The 23372-nt window shown below is 40.4% G+C and overlaps 1 protein-coding gene across 3 annotated transcripts in view; it reads left to right on the top strand.

Moving 5' to 3' along the window:
- Positions 1–22517, top strand: part of LOC109039650 (uncharacterized) — a 141606-nt gene extending 119089 nt beyond the window's left edge. For all 3 annotated transcript variants that reach the window (XM_019055240.2, XM_019055239.2, XM_072296021.1), the window contains 4 exons: positions 4844–5127; positions 16212–16352; positions 17140–17277; positions 17724–22517. In XM_019055240.2, coding sequence (XP_018910785.2) covers positions 4942–5127; positions 16212–16352; positions 17140–17277; positions 17724–17957 — 699 coding nt within the window. In that variant the 5' untranslated portion in view covers positions 4844–4941 and the 3' untranslated portion in view covers positions 17958–22517. The remainder of the gene's footprint in view (positions 1–4843; positions 5128–16211; positions 16353–17139; positions 17278–17723) is intronic.
- The last annotated feature ends 855 nt before the right edge of the window (positions 22518–23372 follow it).

Consider the following 23372-nt stretch of genomic DNA (forward strand, 5'->3'; position numbering starts at 1 on the left):
ATAAGTATATTATCGAGGTGAATTTGGCAATATTTGGATGTACATACGGTGTTCTTCCTAAGCATGGCAATGGATCCAAACCCGTCCGGTTTGGCGTTGCAGCGCAGCGCCAAGAAGAGAAGACTTTGGTGTCCCGTCATGATAATGTGGTGTTTTGATACATGAACGGGTGAAAAACTACCTTTGGTGTGAGGATATCCTAGTGTGCTTTTGTAGGGACAGGTAGGGACCGGAGCCCTGGTTCAAAGCGTCGCAAAGATTACACAATCATTACTGTTTTTGTCATCTTTGATTCATTCATTCCGGTATTCTATGTAGAGTACCCACACCGTGGACAGAATGGACGTGACATTTTGAGTGAGGCTTTAGATTCAAAAAGGATATTCAACCGCCTTGACAATATTTCATGAAAACAGAGGAAACCAATGCGGATAATGAATTCTAATCGATTCAATTTTCTCCATTTAGGGCGTTGGTTTTCTTTTTAATGTTACTTTTCAGTTTTTCCTGGGTGAAATGTCAAGGCAATTCCGTTCTTTGTTGACCTAGTCTACGAGAACCGTTCGGTGGGCGTGATTTATTTTCCCAATTTAATGTAGGTCACCCAGGTGGAAGGGCGCAGATCGCGAGCCCAATACCGCGAATGATTTTTTGAAAGTGTTACGTGACGTAATATTCTCCCGCGAAAAAGTCGCTGTCACCAGGAGATTGAGGACACGAGATGATTGACTCGTTTCTTCTTTTTTTGATACATTCGTTTATTTCTGTCAAGGTTTAAAATCAACGGAATCGATAATTTTTTTAAATCTTTTAAAAGCGTTTTGGTGACGCCCACTCTACGGGGGCTCCTCTAACGTAAGGGCGTAACTTCATTCCGAGATGATCCCTGACATACGTATAACTCAGTGCTTTTCAGGGCTCACTTCGGAAGTAGGAAACGCTCTTACGTCACGGCGTCACCGTGGCGATTTCCATGTGAGGAATAAAAGAACATTCGGAGATTACTCAGGAGGAAGAAAAATTAAGAATTATGCTCGGATATTCAACCGTTTTCATCGGAATGCCGTTTAAGTCCATCAAACTTTACGGTCTTATAATCACATATTTATCAGCATTTTAATGGCGGAGACATTTGGTCTCAAAATTATTCGATCGACCATTTCTGTTTTCTGCACGTGCTCATTCGCCTCCTCCGGGGCGAGGTGAAAGATAGGAACGCCCACTTTGGGACGAAAGCCAACAAGGAGAAACGAAAGAAAGCCGAGGCAGAGAAATCTTATCGATCCGCTGATATTCCCGACGAAATCTAGGCGTTGAGCATCTCCCCAAATCTCCGCTCGTCTCTGTTTTGAACCTTACTTCTCGACCCGTTTTTGAACCAAACAGCGGCCAAAGCACTCCCACACGACAAATGGTTGCCGAAAAAGTTGCAGCAGAAACCTTGTCACGACACTACTTATGAAAGGAACGTTGCGGCAATCATCTGCCGATCGTAAGGAGCGATCCTATTGGTTGAAATGGGTGCCTCTTATGGACTAAGGGAGAAAATGATAAACTAACTAGAGGCTCTCTTGTGCGTTTCCGTTAGGTAGTCTATAGTCTACCTCCTTTGTCCATTGCAACCACCAGCTTCCACCACTAGGATTTCTCCATCCTTCTAGTCCTCTTTGTCTTTACCTCTGTCTACCGATTTCAACACTCAGCCCGGTGAAAAATCGAAAGAACTGTTGTTTATAGAAATAGATTTGTGAGCAATTTAATTTTAAGCATGTTTTTCTGTATCGTCCGATTGCATTACTGTGATCTGTAAAATATACTGTCTCCGCACGAATAACTTGATGCACCAGTGACACGAGAACGACGCTTTAACGCTAGTCGGACAAGTTGTCCGGCAGCTTGGTGATAGGATCCAACATGGTTGCTAGACGGTACTGGAAACTCAGCACTTTTCCCCGCAAAATGTGGGGATTTTATGAGACTACCTGGCATCCTGGGACGGAGTCGAGGGAAAAGCGGCGCGGCGGTGGAGCCGGCGGCGGGAGGAACGGGCGACGGCGGAACGGGAACGGGGCGGAATCGTGGGATGGCAGCGAACCAGACAAAAATCGTCGCAGGAGCAAGGCTTCTTACGGCCAATTAATCTGGGAAAATGGACAGTTGGCGGTAGGTCTCGCGTCCGGAGAATTTTGTCACGTCCCCGGGTTTCGCATAGTTGCAGTAGTCTTGACATTTTCATCTGAAAGACCGCAAACCTTGCTAAACTGCACGCCTGCTTCGATTATGGTCGTAAATAGGGCCGCCGATGCTGACCGCAAAGTCGCCATCGCTCGCCCCCCGCCTCCCGCCGCCCTACATCCTTGTATTAATTACAATACCACTAGTGCTTTAATTACTCGCGGGGATGACATAAATTAATCTAATCGATCTCCTCCAGATGAGACAATCAACCCAATACTCCTCCTTCCGAGCTTCCCGTTTTTTTCTCTGCTCCGCAGCATGCCTCTGCCGTTCAGCTACCTTCCTGTGCCCTCATCCCTCACTCAATCACAATCCCCTTCTTGTTCCTCTTTAATCGGGTTTTCCCTTCGTTTTTTTCTCTTTGCGCATCTTGCTCTACACCTCCGTTTTCTTTCTCTCGTCGTGTACGTGCTCTATGGACTTGGTAATTTTGTGGCTCTGGGCTCTTAGTCGTCTTCAGAAGTGAGCTGATTCTTTGGGGAATAATTAAATTGCTGTCATTAACTCCTCTTCGGGTGACGGGGGAAATTCTAAATGAGATTCACCATTAATCAACATAATGATAGTTTCTATCCGTGAATTACATTTCACACAACACTGAAAATCTGAGGAGGAACCAACCTTAGGATCCCCACTTCCTCAGATTTCATTCGACCCTTTCCGAAAAATTTTGAAAGAACAGTCTCACAATGAAGACCAAAAATACAGCGCTTGCTTCTTCTTCTTCTTTTTCCTCTTATTCTTCTTTTCTTCTTCTTCCCCCCTCCTTCTCCTCTTGTTTTTCTTCCTTTTCTTCCTTTTTCTTTTTCTTTTCCTTCTCCTTCTCCTTCCTCTTCATCATCTTCCTCTATCTTCAGCAATTAGTTAAACTGAAGAGAATTTATGAGGGGGGGCTACTAGCACAAGGGAAAGAGATGATTAGATGAAGCCACATCAGAAAAAAGGGCACTGTTCAATACAAAATGCATGCACTGAGTCATAATGCGTTTTTCCTCAGCGTGGCAGATTACTGCATGGGTCCTAGCTTGAGATACAACTATTCGTGCTCATTGGATGGCCGTGTTGCATACGCACGGCTATGAAGGCGCGCAGTCCTTACTCGCGCGCGCCGTGTCGTCGCTTCACTGACCAATGGACAAATTGTTGATCGATGCACCTCAGATTGAAGTGTCTAAATAGAGTTTAGACCTGTGGGAAAAAAGATTGGACCCTTTTTGCGAGATGTTGCGCAGTTATCATTCCGTTCTTGTCGTAATATTGACTTTTCAAAGTAGAATGAGTTTTTTTTTTTTTTTTTTTTGGTTCCAAAACCAAAATATATTTGATCGTACCTCACGAACACGGACGCGGTCTGTAAGTAGCGCGACGCGCTCCGTTTTCGTTTATCGCTCTTCGCCGATCGCCGATCTGAATAGCGTTCTCGTTTTCGTTGTCCTCCGACACTTTAAAGTTTAGAGAAGTGGCTCATCGATTATAAAAAAACTTCGAAATGCGTATGATGCAATGAGTTCCAATATGAATAATTCCCATTCCATACTTTGTAGCACTCCCGCACACACTTCGAGCAATATAAACATGCACGCAAAAAAGTTTTCGGAAGAAAACGGAGACCACTCGAACGTGTCACACCGCGCGACGCCGACATATCTATCCCATTTTTATGTAAACTGGAAGTTTAATTCCTTGAATTTAGAGGAGGGAACGGGAATAATCAGTTCCTGGAGGCCGACACTCAGGGTTGTGGTCTACTTTCAAATTTGCTCTCATAGTAATGGAAAAACAATGTCGTGGGAGATAGTAAATTAAAATGTCGCGATTGGTTTTGCTGATTCATCAAAGTTTTAAAAATTATCAAATTATGTATTAATTTCATTAATTTGCAAAGCATCATATCGATTTAATGGACTACCCGTTTGGTAAGAAGCTCTTATTTGTGCGAGTCCCAAGTAACTAAGTATGCGGGTCATTTGACGGAGATACCACTATTCGACCACGTGGGAGCTCGTTTTGCCTACCTTGAAAATTGAAGGCGATCTGAAATGACATTGACGTAACCTCTCCCGGTTTAGCAAAAGATCTATTTCTTTCAGTGTGCTCCGAATCTTCCCAAAGATTATCGAGCAACTGACAAGGTAATATGTAACTTATTTTTTTGTTTTTCCCATTGCTTTCATATCCCGGAACCAATTCAAAAATTCCGGAACTTTTGAGATTTTTCTAAATTTTTTACCGGAACTTTTGGAATCTCCGAAATTTTCCAGATCTCATGCATTTTCCGGAATTCTTGAAAAATTCTTAGAGTAATTCCGGAACTTTTGACGGTCGAGGAGTGGAAACACTGGTTTTTCCTACGATTGTTGAATGGAACCAGAGTTGCTAAAAGAAATTTCATCAAATGAAATTTCGTGAAATTTCACATGAAATTTCGTGAAATTTCTTTTTTCCCCATGAAATTTCTTAAATTTCATGAAATTTCTTGAAATTTTCTCATGAAATTTCTTGAAATTTTTTCATGAAATTTCTTCTTATAATCTTTCACGAAATTTCTTAACTCTGGATGGAGCTGACATTAATGAAAGATATGGGGTGTGATTTTATGTTGCAGAATTCAATCGGTTCGTGGCGCTAGGAGTGTTCTTGCTGAGTTTAGTTAGGATCCCCTCTTGTACGAGCACACCCATCATCCGACGAAACACGAACACGATGGAGAAGCAGAACAACGCGCTGGCGCAAAGGCCCCTGTGGGTGAACCCGTGCGGCTACGGCACCGACGAGACGGACACCGAGCCGGAGCCCTACGCCCAGACCGAGGAGACTCGCATGCTCCAGAGCATCATCCTCACCGCCAAAAACGCCCTCAGTCACGCCAAGCAGTTCAGAGACAATTACGTAAGTTCATTCCTTCTTCTTCAGTCTCTCCCACCCGGAGACAATATTTAAGGGGCCAGCGGGCCGATTATTGAAACGTATAGGCAAAGCTATTGACAAAGACGACAAAAGGGATTTGGAGGGATCCTATTGGTGGAAGCAGGTGGTGACAATGGACATAAAAGGTAGGTAATAGACTAACTAACGGCAACCCACTGAAGACTCGACAGTTAGTCCATCATTTTCTTCCTTAGTCTGTAAGAACCAACCATGTCAAGCAATAGGATCGCTCCATACTTCCTATGTCTTCTTTGTCTATAGCTTTGTCTATCAGTTTCGATAATCGGCCCGCTGGAGGACAAGGCGCATAGGTGCAGTTTTTGAAAAATTTGAGATATTAATGATCTTGACTAAAACAAGTCTTTTTGCATATTTTCTTTAAAAAATCGCTCCCAAATTCCTATTTTTAAGCATCAAAAAGTCAACTTGAACTTCCTTTTCGCCACGAGGATACATATGTATTGTCGAAACTTTAAACAAGTATTTCTTTAAATAGCAAAAATTGCACTTATGCGCCTTGTCCTCCAAGCATACCCAGAGATGTAAATTGAGATTTCAATGATTTTCATGTCGCTAAAAAGTTAAATTTCATTATCCATGGAATTTTAACAATTTTTGGGGGCTGCACATCGAGGGCCAAGGGCCAATACCGCAAATCTGTCAATTTCACCGCAAATCTGTCAATTTCTCCGCAAATGTGTCAGTGACTGCGCCGCACTCTACAATATAAAACACGCAAGCTGATATTTTTAGTTTTTCTCCAATTCTACAGGAGAGCGCTATAATGACGCAGTGATGAATGAAAAAATTGCACATCGAATCGCAAAATCGAAGAAATGGCGAAGTATTTTGTCCGTCCTGGAAAATGGTCAGTTCATAGAAAGGCGGCATTGTTCCTTAGCCATCGATATGTAACCCTGAACTTGTCATTTAACAGGCGCCAACTAAATATAGCTCCTTCATTATGCATGACACAAAACTTAACGTAGCCGGTGGTCGCATTGAAACTTTCCAAATTCGACTTAAAATCAAGAAAGTAGCATTTCTTGCCTTCGTCAGTGAAAATTATCCGCTCATGCACTAGAAATATTTTCCCATGCATTATGCGTCATAAAGGCTGAACTTCTGTAATTTTGTAATGAAGATCCTTTTTCTTGGAGCCCCGCATCGAAAAAAAAAAATGAACGCGCAGTCGGCATTGTTCTGTTCGGGTACCTCTTCTGGTCTCGCCGTTGTACCGCACAGTGGCCAATATCCACGACTAAATTGAACCGACAAGTCGTCAATGTTTACTTGAGTGTGTACCTATACTTGAAAATGCGGACAGAGCAACATAAGGCTCTTACGGCGCACAGTGAAACGAGTCAATAGGAGAGGTCGGACAAAATTTAAAAACTTCAAACGCTTATAACTCCGTCCATACAAAACTTTGATGATGTAATAGGGTTCCATTGGTTTTCTAGTGAAATTTTCTTTCAGTAGCATCCCTTTTAATTTAAAATGTGACGAATTAAACATAAAAATTTTCAGTTTTGGTCAAACATTGTATGTCCGACCTCTCTAATTGACTCGATCCACTGTGCGGCGTTTTTCCTTAGCATGGCAGTATGCGGAATCTTTTAAATGTATCCCCTCTAGTTCTTTGAACGGCTTGTAACCGTTACGTTTAGCGACCAAATAATGATTTTTTTTTTTTTTCTTATTGACTGGGCGTTTTCGGCTTTTCGGAGTCATCGTGATAAATTTTACAACGGGTGTGCGTCGCGTCGCGCCGCCGCGCCGCCGCGCCGTCGTTGGATGACGTTTAAACAAAGGCGAAGAAGCGGTTCATGCCCTGGCGATGCACATCAGGAGTACAGATGTTCTCCCCCGTAAATTGTTTTGGGAAATAGAAATGCGATTCCCCGCGAATCGGTGCGATGCACGGAGGAAAACCGCTGACTGTCGCTCGGGCACTGCACTTTCCGCTGTTCCCCTCTTTTTCCGCACCTACCCCTCGCCGAGCACCCGCGTAGCTGAATAACTCATACTCGGATTTTCTCACATTTCACAAGACGTCGCTCTTCTGACGTAAGGGCATATCTCATTTTCCATGTGAGCCCTGTTCCACATATAAATCCATACTTTCCGGGGCTCATCCAGAAATCCAGATACTCCCTTACGTTAGAGGATCGACGAAGAGCTTGCAGCGCCCATCTCCAGAGCGCCGACGCGAAGAAACTTATCAGCCGTCGGTTTCGACCGCAAAAAAAGAAGAAAAAAACCCGTGGTCTCTTGCGTCCTTTCAAACTCCAAAAAGCACGTATATAGATATATTTGTTTTCGAAGGGAAACCAAGACCAGCGGCATTTTTTCGTGGACAATGTTTTTGATCGAAATTGGTCAAGCGATAGAGAATTTTTTTTGACTGCTGAACTTAATTGAGTCATTTTTCGGTAAAAGGGTGTATGAGACTTCCACTTCTGCTATGATCGTGCAGCGTGCTTTTTTAGTTGTAAGTAACGTATCTAGCAGTTATACTATGCATTTTTTGGCCTCACTATTGTAAGGAAGCAATTCGACTGTGAATGAATCTCATCCGTCACAAACGCTATAAAAATTGCAAACTCTTAGCAGCATCGCGAGCCTCATACGCTCTTTTATCGAAAAATGCCTCATTTTAGAAAGGAAGTCCAAATTTTTATCCCGGGTGCGTTACGGGGAAGAAGGGAACAAAAAAAATGTTAAGTGTATGTTCCCACCAAAATTTCACGTGGTTTCATGTATAATGTTGATCCCTCATTTTTACACTATTATCTCGGATTTTGATTTTTGATCGTATGCTTGAAAAAAAATATCCTGAGGAGCTAACTGGACCCTAGGTATCTTCGTGGTTGTTGACGTTTTCGGACATTGGTCTTAGACTGCGCTTGGGAGGCACATTGCACTGTGCTGCACGTGTCGGCACTAACATGCTATGGACTTCCTAAAAGGTTAGGTACACACTGCACCCCTCCTAATTTCCGGTCTACATAAACGGAAATCCCAACAGCGTTCCCGATCGCTGCTTTTCCTCCGCCAGTCTCAAAGATAAAAACGTATTTACCCGTCTGTCCGCATCGTCTTCCGTCATGGATCCAGTTCACCTCCCCCCCCCCCCCCTCCGACGGTCATAATATATTACCCGTTCTCCAATCGATTTCGAGATTTTAAACCGCATATTTCCACCGCCAGAAAAAAAAATCGTTTCATCTTGAAACTTACCATACTTTGGTTATTGTTGTTGTTAAAAAGAACATGCAAATATCCCATTTCCCGGTACTAGTTCCGAATTTTGGAACTTTTGAGATTTTTCAATATTTGCCCGGAACTTTTGGAATTCCCAAAATGGTCCGGATCTTTTGCATTTTCCGGAATTCTCTTGGAACTTTCAAAAAATCTAAAAATAGTCCCGAAACTTTTGACGGTCATACAGTAGGAGCACTGATGCAAAGTAACTTGGGTTGAAATGACACACACGGCGTGTCTATATTAGGAATGGTTTTTTTCTCACCTCTCTATTGTAAGGTCACATTATTTCGATGGGTCAGCGAATTATCGATCGATTCGATGGATCGGGTTCCTGGAAATCAATTTTCTTTATTTCACACGGGGCATTCGATTATGATTGAACAATCGATGCAAGTCCCGGAACTGGAGAGCGGTGATGATCGCGACGTCGAGGTTGCCCTCGACGCGCGAAGCTTGCAACTCGCCGCGACTAAGTACGGCGGGAAATTTCGGTGATTCATGTAGAGGAGCAATGGGCATTGAATGAGAAGCAATCTCGGTGCGCGAGGCGCGCAAGGCTCCTAGAGCTTGACAGAAGTCCGAGTTTCAAGTGTGACAGAATTATTACCATTTCAGCTGCACGTTGCGTTACCGCGTCCAAGTATCCAACGCGACGCTACGCTACGACCGTGCTCAAAAGTGGCCCACAGGAGGGGCACAGGATAATTTGGGCATGCTGCCACTGAATGGGTCACATTTTGATGCAGAGACTGCCCAACTGGTCCTCGTCTGCCGGATCAGTAAACGACTACGGAGAAGGAGAGAAAGGAAAATAAAAAATCTTCCATCTTCCTTTTTTCGTCTTCTCCTCCTCCTCTCTTCTTCTTTCTCTGAATACTTTCCTGTCTTCCTCCTCGTATTTTTCTTCTTCTTTTTCTCCCTTATTCTTCCTTTTTTTTTGTATTTCCTCATCTTCTCCCATAATTTTTCCGTCTATCTTCACTATTCTTTCTCTTCTTTGCCTCCTCTTCTTTTCCTCCTTTTTCTTCTTCCTCTCCTTTTTCTTCTTCCTCCATCTTTTCGTTCTATCCGCTTTCTCCCTCTCATGATTCTCCTATAATTTTTCCGTCTATCTCCACTATTCTTTCTCTTCTTTGCCTCCTCCTCTTCTCCTCCTTTTTCTTCTTCCTCCATCTTTTCGTTCTATCCGCTTTCTCTCTCGCCTTCTTTACGCACGTCTCCTTCTTTAGTACGACTTCCACGGCCGGAGTTTCTTTTTCAATGCAATCTCTGTATTTTTTTTTTTTTTTTTTTTTTTTTTTTTTTTTTTTTTTTTTTTTTTTTTTTTTGTGAAAATTCGAGCAGTTCTACGTCACGCGCGGCAATTGCGCCGCGGAACGACACGCAGATAATTTTCCGAGCGATTAAAAGCTCCCCGCGTTGGAAGCTAGCAACAGTGGATGGACGCGAGTGGCGAGTGGCGAGGAGGAACGGACGACTCGGGAAAGCGTTGGGAAACGTGGAAAAGATGTAAGACGGACTCTGGCGTATGGTCGGGCGATCATGTTCGCCGTCATGACGTAGCCGCGGCCGTGGGTGTCCGCGATCGCAGGTGTTCTTCCGCGACCCGGGCCGCCCGGCCGCGGCTGACGGAGCGCGGCGGCAGGCTGTCTGCCCGCCGCCACCGCGCAGCCGAAGCCGAAGCGCTCTCAGGTTCCAGAGGCGACGCACAATGGATCGAGGCAATGAGAGTGGTCGACCATGAAATTTTTTCACTAAAACTGCAAATTTTGACGTTTATTCCGTCAAATTTTAAATTTCAAGGGGAAATTCTAGAAGAAAATTCCACGAGGAAACCAATGAAACCACTTTTAAAATCTCAAAATATTGTAAAAACGGAGGCATAAGCTTTTAAAATTTCCAAATTTTGTCCGACCTCTCTTATTAACTCGATCCACTGTGCGATGGCCCCCATAGGGCACTGCTCATCATGCGCCGGAGTTCGCGCTGCATGCAGATGCACCGACATTTTTCAGCGTTTCGTTTGATCTTCGCTCCCTTGTCATGTCCACTGAAAACAAAAAAATGGTCGATTTTACCATACTCTGACACAGTAATACGAGTATGGTAAAACGCACCAAACTCTATGGTAGCATTTACTGTGTTATGGTAAGTATCACCAGAGTTCTGGTGAATACTACCATAATTCTGGTCACGAAAGTTTCACTGTGTCAAAAAATCAAGTAGACTCATAATACATGTAAATTTTTCCATCTCTAGACATTTCTCCTCACTCTGATCAAACTTATTTCGCGTACATCTCGACCATAAATTGGAGGTTGGGAATGGAATGAATATTGTCAAAGTATAAATTAGATACGCCACTAAATTTCTCAGAGCCACCTCCCGCAGAAAAGTGTGCGTTGAACCCGCGAAGCTGTAAAAATGCATTAGATCAGTGACACAAATCGGAATGCAGGCGGCCTAATATTTATTCAGCGCCGGCTTTCGGTGGCCTGACTCATAACTGAAGAGGCTCGACATTTCCACGAATTAATTATCCAACTTCACAAGGGCTTTATTCGCGATAATCACGAGTGGAGGTGTCAAAGGTATGAGACTAGAATTCTCACACTCGAACGCCGATTCAACCTGAAAAAATTATGACATAAAATCTAGCGATCGTCGATTATCAGCCCACATCTGAGGTATCCCTTCGGAATTTTATCAATTGGGCTCGAGAGAGCCTCAAAATTTGAAATTCCCCAAATCTGACGAATCGCACTCTCGCATTGATGATGCACACACTTGACGCTTTCCCATAAAAATCTCTCGTGAAAACAAAGTACTTGACGCACATTGCGCAAAGTACGGGTAGCCGCTGCTGAGCTTTCGCCTGCTGTGCAGTATAAGCTCAAGTACTGAATTTCAGAGCAATGAGTCGGAACCGGATGTCCCTGCATTGTTTGGTCTGCCGATGACAACAGAGAATTGATACATTCGCCGCTCTGTAAAAATTGCAGGAATAAGAATATAAAGTAAATGCAAACAAAATTGTACAGCATTCCGAATGGACCCAATTACAATCAAAACTTAAATCGATTTTTTTCCCCATTGGACGAACCTCATAGATTCATTCGATTGCCAACTCCCAGATCTCATTTTGATCTTAATGATAACTTTCGATATTTATTTCACCTGCGACTTACTGACGAATGCTGCCGTGACAAGGAGGAACGCCGTATGAACATTCGAGAGTTGCCCCTTGATAGAACATGCATTTTTGACAACATTTCGCAACATTTATGCATATTTTTCCTTGCAATTTTCAAACGATTTAGATGAGATTGCGTACAAAAGAAAATTTCGGAAAATAATATTCACGATTTTCCGAGTAAATTCGGCTTTTATCGGAGGAAACTTGACAACGTCTGAAGGCTCATACGGCGTTCTTCCTTAGCACGGTGGAATGGGGCCTTGCGCCTTCGACGGGCTAGTTCATCCTCCGAGCTTTTGCCGACGTCACAAGCGACCAGCTGTTCGCTTACCTGTTTAATAAACGCACCTGATTCTAATTGATGTCACTTTCGTCATAATTCATCCGGCACATCCTCCCCCGCCCCTCCCCGCTCGCGCACCGTGTGTGCCTGCGCGCCTGCGCGCTCATTCAGTCCAGCACAAAATCTCCCGCGATTTTTTTCCGCACTCCTTCCGTCCTTCCGATATTCTTTCATTCCTCACGTTCTCCGAGCACCATTGCCGAACCGGCTTTGTTCCATCGTTTCGGAAGGAAAAGTCGACGGAGGTAACTTTATAGCACACAGTGGAGCGAGCTACTAGAAGGGGTCGGGCATGAGATTTTTGGCTGAAATTTCAAATTTCGATGTTTCTTTCGTCAATGATTCAATTTCAAGGGGTGTTTTTGAGAGATAATCTCATGAAAAAACCAATGGACTCACTCTTAAACTTGTTTGTCCTTCGGAAATATAAGCTTTCAAAGTTTCCAGGTTTTGTCCCAATATTCCCATTTCTCGGTACTAGATCCGAATTTCGGAACTTTTGAGATTTTCCTAAATTGTTCCCGGAACTTTTGAAATTCCCGAAATGTTCCGGATCTTTTGCATTTTCCGGAACTTTAAAAAAAATCTAAAAAGAATCCCGGAACTTTTGACGGTCATGGAGTGTGAGAATTTGGAACAAAAAAGTTCCGAATCCCGGAACTTTCGGACATGGAATGGGAGCACTGTCTTGTCCGACTCCTCCTACTGATTCGGTCCAGTGTGTGTGACGTCACTCTTTTCCCCTTGACCAAATAAATAAATATAGAGGGGTTTGCATTTCGGACACCTTGAAAAAGGTCGATGAAGTAAGTAGGTGCAGACATTCTGGTCATCAATTTTCTCGAGAGCGGATCTGGTTTACGGAAAAAATTCATCCTTTAAAAAAATGTCAAAAGTGTTTATGATAAATAACGCCGAATGCATGTTATGGTCCATTTTAATACCCCCTGAGCTTCCGATGAAAAAATCGATCAGAGTGTAAGAAATGCAACCATGCTAGCAACCCGTACCAATTTCGCACTGATCTCGATTCATTCAACACCGTTCTTAATGTTGATAACAGTCCCGCTATTTGTGTTTGTACGAGAGTTGGCTCATGGCTTGCATGAAAAATTCGTGCTTTGACAGCTTTGCGATTAACTTCGGTGCCTTTTCCTGGACGAAGTTTATGAATGAGAGCCAACACCGTAGCATATGAGTGGACCGCTCATACTATGAGCAACGACTATGAATACGTTTCGGCCCTTTCAGCGGCGTGGCGTGCTTTGCGATTAATCGATTGATATGCCGTTTAAACTTATGAAGAAGGATCGATAGACAGTGTGTTCGCAACGAACACCTTGTCAATTGATTCTTTATCATAGCCTCAAATGGGGAAATATCCATAATCGATGATTCACCCCTCGTCACTCCTTCGAGAACTACTCACTTTTACTAGGGAAGCGATTTTGTGTCAATGTCTGTTTTCACTAAATCCAAAATGTTGATGTTGTACACGTACGGACTCTCTTTTTCGCCCAGTTGAGTTACTAATTGATGTACATGGTGCATGGAGAGAGATTTCCTGTTGAATCAATAGAAATTCCTGTCAAATGTGCTGCATACGGAATTTCTCTTTGAATTGGTAGGAAATCACCCCGAGGTATATCTGTTGATTCAAGGGAACGCCTCGTCACTTTGAAGAAACTTCTAATTGACTCAACGACATTCTAAACTGGAACTTTTTTCTCGAAATACGTGTGTGATTGGTACTCAAAACCAACCATAGTGTTTGATGTGGTATTAGTCGTACACGACACCAATTTGGTTGATTTACTCCATCGACTGGCTAAAACTCAGCAGACTTATCTTGCACAGAATTATTTTTTCAGTCTATCACTGCGAAATACACGTGTGTAAAGCGACAGTGTTCGATAAAATATCAACGGAACGCGTTAGGGAAAAAACCCCGATCGACAGAGAAAATTGTCAGGGTGCATTCTAGCGGATTCTCCGATACGGACGATGCACCACGGGTAATATTCGTCTCGTCACCAGGCCAGGCCGGCACCAGACGCAAAATCCGGAGCCACACTCGGTCCACTTTTGGCGAGCGAGCCGTGCAGTTTCGTACAGATAGGGCACGCAAAAGAGTTCCTCACTTTTTAACAGCCTTGGGGTTGCCAGTCGTTTTCAAAGTTACACGTTATCATCTCAGGATCCGCGGAAAATCGAGGGGTCCCAGCGCGCAAATGGCAACTCCTGATTTGCTCCCGATCCGTTGGTTTCAGAACTTAACTCGTTCCAATGCCCCATACGTGACATCTATGATGTTCTCCTTCGGTTGGGCCGTGTATCTCCGAATATATCATCGTGATTCCAGTTCAAGTCGATTCGGACCAATTTCTTTGGCGCCACTGAGCCTTCGGTGCGTCGGAGGAAAAAACTTAGATAAAATTACTGCTGTTTCTTCAGGCGATGCGCGTGGCTAGGGAGCCGTCCCAGTTACACATAGGGTATTTTTGCCGACTTCTGACCCCCCCCCCCCTCTTGTGAGGCACCCAGAAGGTCACCTCCCCATAAACATTTACTAAAACTAACGTGTCCCCCATTTTCCATAAAATAACTGCAAGAACCTATTAAATAGCTAAAAAGTTAATTTTATTGGACATTTTTTTTGTTTAGTAGGAGACTTACATGAGACTGGGCCTCACCTTCCTTCCCTTGAGAGATCTCGTAAGCAAGATTAGACAACCACCCCCCCCCCCCCCATAGAGCTTTTAGAATATTGAACGACCCTTCGAAATGAGATATTTTAGGAACATAACACTCGTTGTCATGCAATGTACTCCAGTGAGGCAATGGTTATTTTCAGAAGTCAACCTACAGATTCGTCTCATGATGGTCGATGAGTGACTCTTTTCTTCGACAATCTATATTTTTTTACGTATCGTCCTTACAAAAAGACACAGTCAGTCAGATTGGCAACACCGCTTTCTGCAAATAAGAAACGGCGAGATGTTATACTTTGTTGATAGATCGAGATGTCGTTCGCAGATTTCTATGCTTGCGGATGGTGCATCATTGGTGCATCATCTCTCACTCGAGATGATGCAACTGGTGTGGGAAAATAATTGTAAATCAATTTTAAAAGCACAAAGACTAGGAAGAGACCGCCCGCACTGACTGTTCAGTGTATAGTTGAGTCCACCGCTAAAGTAATTAAAATCGTTTCAAATCGATAGAAAATTTGAAAACTTAGCGCAAATAGTGTCCAGAACCATTGGCAAGGTTACGCCGTGCATAAGGGTTAATGGAAACGGCTGATATTGCAAATTGGCTACGTAGCAGAGCCCGGGCAAGCTTCGCGGTCTGTCTATCGGTCGGTGACTACAATTTTGATAACCATAGCGGCGAGATTAGCACGGACGTTTTTTCTGCTCTTGAAGAGGATTGTTGTATTATGTACGCAATCATTGTTGCCAGAACATACCGTGTCGCACATGTTTCGCCGAGTCTGACTTCTCCACTCGAACGCGAGAAAGTGAAAATAAGCCGGCGCTTTCGGAATCTTGAAATAAATAAAATTATCTTATTTTATTTGATGCATAAATAGAAATAGGAGAGGACACAACCCGCATGAAATTGACCTCATTTTCAGATTTCCCTGCAATATTTTCTCTAGAAAATACATTTTACGTAATAATTCTCTGTCTCTCTTCTCTCTCTGAAAAGACGAAATGCAACTTAAGGATCATTTCTCTACGTGCGTTAGGTACCAAATATGCATAAACACCTCCTAAGGTTTTATTACGAGTCTCTTGCAACTTTCTCTCAAACCGTTTATAAATGGAGTCTGAAAATGCAGTCTCTTTGAATTGGACTACATTTTGCAATTAGGAACTATAACTTCCGCCCCGGTGTAAAAACAACGTTTGTGCCTTTAGTTTCCCTATGCACATACTTGTTTTTTCAAATGAGCCCAAATTTATAGCTCCAAATTGCAAAATGCAGTCCAATTGCAACATTGGTGTGATCATATTGCAATAAAAGATATGAAGTGGAAGGGGGTGGGGGAATATATACGTCAAAAGTTAAACATGTTATATTGGAGGTATGAGATAGTTATCCTTCATGGCGCAAATTCGTGTGCGTGTCTCTAATGAAGCGAGCAATTTTCTTGGCGAACTGTAAGAATAAAACAAAGTTTCTCTCTGTTGAGTTTTCACATTTTAAAATAATGTTCCTTGTTTCCAGGTCAAAAAGACGTTCAATGTGGATTTCGAACCTCATCATGACGCATGGAAGTCGCATGTTTACTCGTGGCTTCCGACAAAACGTGACATCCCGAAGACAATTGGAGAGAAGCTTGAGATGGGATACTTGCTTACTCTCGAGGTATGTTTCATCTGGAAAGCTACATAATATCAAGGGCAAATTGCTTACTTTGCATGTCTTCCTTCCTCGGCTGTCAGAAATATAACCCCATATAAATATCGATTAACCCATTTCGGTCGATTTATCAAACCACGCAGTATCTGTGATGCATATTATTAAATTTTTAACTATCTTTGAAGGCTATAATTTTCAAGAGTGTCGATTCATACGCTGAGGGTATAAAGAATCATTTTAAAGGGTGAGATCTAGTGTTTTTGGCATTTCTGAATCGTAATTTAAAATCGTGGTATGAACTTGCATGAATCATCCATAATGCGCCAAGTGCACCTTTCCAGTTAACCGGATGCGTAAAACTCGGATGCGTGATTGGTTGTTCCGAGTTTTTTCTTCGGATATTTGAACAAAAGTTAAGAATAACAAATAATAGGCTTGTAGAAGTTTGGCATTATGAGGCTTTGAGAGCCACGGCTTCTTATTCTCCGCAAGTATACGCTCTCTCTGAGAAGTTCCGCCAGCCACGCAACTTTCCTCATATCTTTTTAGCTTATTTCATGCGTAAGCCCATGCTCAGAACGACACGCAATTTGGAATATTTTTTACTTCTTTCCCGCTGTTCATCCTACTTTTTCGTGTTATTTCGTTTCCGTATCCCCCTGATTTCAATTTCTCTTTTTTATATTTGTGCATTTTTTATTTAATTTATATATCCTGTATTTTCTAATGGTTCCCAGATGGGTTTCTCTCAACAACTTTACTGACGTGTCTTGTGTTTTTTTGTGTGTTTTAGCTCGATTCTGCCCTACAAAATACATACGTGTATTTGCAAAAAGTCGCTGTAGGTCTTGAGCAAGTTGTCTGGGATCAGCATGATTCAAATAGTATTTTCAAGAATGAATTCCAGACTGCCGAATATGAGCTCAGAGCGGTAAGTATTTTCAATATTTATTTTTATCTTTTATATTCCTGCTCCATCTTTCTTTTCCTCTCTCTCTCGAAGGTCCACTTTATGTCAATGGACGTAGGTATACGGAATAAAATGGGGGAGGGGGAAGGAGATTATTTCTCAACTTAAATCGGTCAGTATCTATAGTGAGCATTCACATTATCTTGATAGTTAAAACCACCAAGTAAAAGGAGCATAAGTAGGGACATAAAACCCCGATAATTTTGTGCTTAAAAAATGTCCTTTCCAATCGAATTTCATCGAAGGTGAACCAGGAAACTTTAGCACCTGGAATTTAATTTTAAACGCAATTCATACCGTACCTATCTCACAACAGATTGCATTTGTCTCGCTTAGTTTTCAAGCGAGTTATGTTTGAGTACTTGTTGTTTGAAAAACACTGAGCATTGGTAATTTTCTGTCCACAGGTTTTATGCGAAATCCAAATTGCTATGTACGAGCAGAATATTCACCATATCCCCGATGTCCAGAGGGACATCATGACGGATGACTTCAGGAAAATGATGAACTCCTCTTACCGAGACCTGAGGGATTGGTTCATTTTCCGGGACTACATGAACGCTTTGGAGTATGTGACAGAGGTGTTCGAACACTTCAAGCAGAAGATCGAACTCAACGCAACTGCACCCAGTGCAAAGTAAACACGATTGGAATAAAAATCTCACAACTCTAATGGTGCAAAATTTTGGGGCCCCGAACTGCAAATCCTCGGCAACGGGCCCGAAACATAGAGAACCCGGCGTTTTTCAAATTGGTGCTTAATTTATTTGTATGTAGTGTAAATACGGCCCTTAACTTATTCCATCTTAATTTATTCGTGTACAAATTGTAAACTATTGACAGTATTTATTTACTATATTAGGATCGACATTCGGTGAATTTAATTTAACGGTTTGGCAGGGTCTTTCCAGATGTCAATGTTTTAGTGTTTTCGTTTTCAAGGTTTTGATCTTATCAGACTTATCTGAGACTTAGTTTTTTTCTTTTTTATATCAGTTCATAATCGAGGGTAAAGACTATCTCGTCACCACGTTGGACGATAATACGAACGTAGGAGTCATGGTGACAACAATGTGATGTTTACCCTCACAAGACTGTGCTGGCATGATTACTAGCATTTTTAATTTTAGTAAATGATTACTTCTCTTAAATAATATTATAAACTAGGGTAAATGTTCCTGTAAGGCGGAACGATACACATCAATTTGAAAGTTAAAAGTTTTATTTGATGTTTATCGAACGCGATTTTTAAAAGTATTACTTACAGAGCGTGAAGAGTCTCATGATTTTAAGTTATCAAACCCAGATATTTTAAGTCCAGTCCGCTTCAAAATGACTGATTATGCAGACTTTTTTGGTTTGATGTCAGATTTTTGTTTTAATTTTTGTTTTTTTTTTTACTTTCACATCAATACTCAGGTAGGTTTATAGAGTAATTTCAAGCACAATATCTGCAAGTAAATCTTCGAAACTTCATCTGGCTCTTCTTTCAGTTCTTTTGTACTTTTGAAAATATTTTGCAATTTTACGGTCTCTAGTTGTTCACATGAGATATTGAGTCCGTCGGTCTAAAATTATCAGTAAGTCCTGGCGGTAATTTAACCATAGTTTCGGCCAGTAATGATATATACCCGGTAAAAATCCAGAATTGTCTAAGATGTACAATTATATACACACATACCATTTTTCAATTTTTTATCCTTCACACTTAATCTAATCTTTTAAAGCCGTCTTAAAGTTTCGGCGTTTATTGACGTGACAGCGGGCTATGTGGCTGTTAAAAAGAGCGAAATCACAAAATGTCTTTATTTAGGTAAATCAGTTACGTACATGATGAGTATCATGTAATTCAAGGTTGATTCCTTGGAAAAAAAGACATCTTCCGGTGCGGATCGGAGGACTTTTGTAGCTATTCGAAAATAACACATTAATGTATACAGTAAATCAAAGCAACCCTCGTGATGAGACACTTCAGATAAATGGACGGATTTCTGCCAAACGAACTATGTGCATTAAGACATGAGCCCTGAGACCCGTAAGAATATACGCATAACGAGGCTCACGTCATAATGCACATAGTTCCGTTTGGCAGAAATACGTCCAAAAACAGCTAATTGGTGATTTCCTCCCGAATTCTAAATTCAGTAGCCTTTGAATTATGTGCACGGCAAACTATGAATTTGTATAAGAGTTATGATGAGCAAAATACTATATTTTACCATATCACTTTTTGGAGCATCCAGTATGCCAATGCAACTTGATATCAGCGCGACCTTATCCACGTCTGCCGATACAAGTATATGATTTCATTCAATTTTTGCTTGGCAATATTTGGCAATATAAAGCAAGTTGGCGAGTGTCTCTTTTATTGTCTTCAATATGTTCTTTAAGTAATATGTGTTTGTACTTGTCGAATTAAGAAGTTGAATATCAATGTTTCCTCTTCGTTTTCACGTATTTCTTGGATTATATCTTGGCACAGCTACTAACTTGAAAGAAATTTTCAGTCTTAAATTAAATGAAAAATGTTTTTAAAAAAATATACTAAAAGTCGAACAAAATAATTCAATATTGCTTGTATTCAGTGCCAACACGTAATAGAGTGTATAATAATAAATAAGGCTTCTCTATGTCCATGCCATATTCAGTAAGTGTAAACAAGAAATTGCCACTACTCTTGCCAGTACTTAAAGACTGTTTCGATGGTGCATGTGAAAAACATGCTCAGCGCACTGCACATACCGAATTCCCAACACTTTTTTTTGCGATGCACTGAAACTGTTTTTAATTCGTAAACTATTGCATATTTTCTATTAATCATCCCAAATTTTCATACAGAAATATACATCAGATTTTTTAAGGAGATCAATAATAATAGTATGATAAATCATAATAAAAGCAAGAATTGTTTGATACGACTTAATTATATCCTCCTAATTTTGCCATCGATTCAGTTTTAAAGTAAAGGTATACCGAAATATGTGAATACCCTTCTCTTTTTCTTTCAGTGACTTTTTCTCATTTTTTACAAAATAATGTTTTTTTAGGATTCAATTTTATTTTAAGTTGGACTGACACAATATTGTTATGTTGTTTCTAAATTATTTTTCATGACATTACTATAATGTCATTCTCTTATCGTCATTAAATTATAAGCATTAGAATATTTTCATCAACAATTTGAATCAATCTGGTCTGAGATGAAATACGCAATTCAAAGCACTTTCATTTACGTTAAAAGACGCGCTCGATCTGCTACGGCTCCATCTAGCTAAAAAATATAGATACATGGTTTTTCCAAAAGAAAAAAAAATCTGATACATTTTTTCACTTCAGTTACGGGCAATTATTCAGGGCATTACTGACAACGAATCTTAAATGTCAAAATATTTTTGTTACTACCTAGGTTAAGTTCAAATTACGGTGATGGTATCTACTAACCTAGGTTCACCCCCTTAACAAGTTTTTTTCTTCCTTTTTATTTCATTTCTCCTAATATTTACATGTCCATTTTAACGTTAAAGAGAATTGTATGTGCTCAATTTTGAAAATTGTAAATTGTGCCTCTATGACTGCAGGGCTAATCTACTTTCTTTCAACAGACGAAAGATAAAAAGTAAGAAAAATGTAAAGCAGAAAACATTTCTTATAGTAAGTGCGGAGGTGCTTTAAAATTCCTCATTCGCCAAAGTGTGCTTGCAATATTACAGACATTTTTCGACTTTATCGATCAAAATGTGCATCACCTCTATTCCCCAGCGAGGGAGCTTGCGTTCTAAAACTATTTCTTTTTGCCTGATGATTCTGATAACATTTAACAATATCCAACCCGAATATTTTTAGTTATTGTAAATAAAAACATTAGTACATTCATAAGAGTGTATTCTTGTACATGTGTCGTTAGAAATGCTCTTCTAACGTCTTGGCTGTGAATGACTTAGTATTAAGAATGATCTGCAATTGAAGTTTCTGCTAAATATGTTGGTGTGATGTTTGTGAAACACAATAGTAGTAAGTAGTTAAATCAAAATAATGTACATGAGAGCAGATTCAATTAACTTAATGTCCTGATAATTATCGATTATTTCGATTAGTTAATTTTGAAAATAAAATCCGTCAGTTTTTGTCTCTGAAACAGTCAATGATAGTAACTAATAATGTTTTAACAATGAAGGTAATCAAAATCACGTCTAGTACTTATCTTTTTTTTAATTTTATTGATTTTAATTTTTTCTTAACTGAATTCAGCATGTAATCAAAACATTGAAAAGGTAATCAAAAATCATTCGATCTTCGCTAATTAAAATTCCGGGATCGATCTGTTGAGCTACATTCACAATTGGGAACTACTACTTTGGGCTCATTCATAAAGCACCTGAGTACATGAGGATACTTATAGTACACATGTTTTTCCTTTAATGAACCAGATATAGTGGTTCCTTTTTGTATAATGCAGCTCAGTTGTGATTCCAAATTGAGTCATTGGAACCTCTAGTCTATTATTATGCGATGTAATTTCTGGTATCCAGTATTGAAGAAAAAATAATCATATCTTTTTTTAATTTTTACATGGTCAATCTGACTCAAACTTACAAGAACGCTGTTACAGCAGAATGATTACAGACATATATTCTGAAAGATCGAAGTTTTCATAATTTCATCTACGTTGTCTTCTCAGGCCTGTCAATTAGACTGAGCAATACCCCAATTTCACTGAAGAAACGCATGTGCCGCCTAATGCAGCTATAAATTTTCTTTGATATTTTCTACTGAACTCTTTTTTGCACGGAGATAGCTAACAACGAAAAATAAAAATCATTTAAGATTCTGCAATACTGAATTAATGCTCTGCTAAAAGCAAATAATTCCTTTTACATGTCAATGATTTAGTTATTTCTCTACTATAATATCATATGATCAGAACTAAATTACTGCATATATCTCTGACGGCCCAATCGAAGGCGAGATTTGACAACAATGCCTCCTGGGTTACTGTTTCCTACACCTAGACAAGAAGGATGAAAATTAAACAGCTACGACTATTTTTATACGTATAACGAATTTCTATTTATTGTGTAAATATCTATTTTTATACCTTTTGTACAGAAATTTTCCTATTGCTGTAAGTTAATGCATGTGCAAAGCCAAAGATAAAATGTTGTAATGTTAATAATAAATTGAAAAAAACATTATTCCTAACATATATGTTGAATTTTTTGCAAACCCGGCAGACAATGCACTCGGAAGTCTTGAAAAGGAAGAAGAAAGAAAATCTGAGGTTAATATCTTAATTTCGCCTTCAGAACAAATTCAAAAACCGTCGCTACCTAGCACGATACTATTTAACACAGAAATTTCAAAATGCTCGTAATTTGCAAATAAAGAACCATCAAGCCTAAAATTAGTGACCTTTCAGTCATTTCTATTCTTCTTCCTCTTCCACACACTCGTACTCCATAAGGAGCAGAATTCAAGGAATGCAAACCCGCGTTAACTTTGCTATTTAAGATTATTTTATTCAAAAAATATGTAAAAATTACTGTTGTAAAAGTCATGCTCTTAAAAATCTAATGAGTCAGGTAGACATCTTGAAACGAGTGAAATATTAGAAACAATCTCCATGGTATCGAGTAGTATTATATTATCTGCAAATTCTATCATACATGTTTTTATTGGTGTTTTCTTGATGTTGACTGTGTTGCAAAAATGTATGTGTTATTCGGAATATGTCAATAGAAAATAAAATAAAAAAATCTTCAATTTAAAACAAAAATCATGTTGTTTATCATTTTCTCTCAATTACAAATCGCATCGTTTTATTCTGAGTTGATATATTACTCTCGATTCAATAATCTGAACAGCCCCTTTTAGCAAAGAAATAATTCAGTAATAAATAAAAAGCAGTCTCGAACATTGGTTATAGGAGGGGGGGGGGGGGTCAAGATTTTTGTGGCGTCATGTCATGGGTCCATGATGATCGAGGGGCCTTGAGGACAATGCGCATAAGTGCAGTTTTTGCTTGTTCAAGAAATACGTGTTTAAAGTCTCAAAGTTGG

The sequence above is a fragment of the Bemisia tabaci genome, chromosome 2 (assembly GCF_918797505.1).
Source record: "Bemisia tabaci chromosome 2, PGI_BMITA_v3".
In the NCBI taxonomy this organism is placed as follows: Eukaryota; Metazoa; Arthropoda; class Insecta; order Hemiptera; family Aleyrodidae; genus Bemisia; species Bemisia tabaci.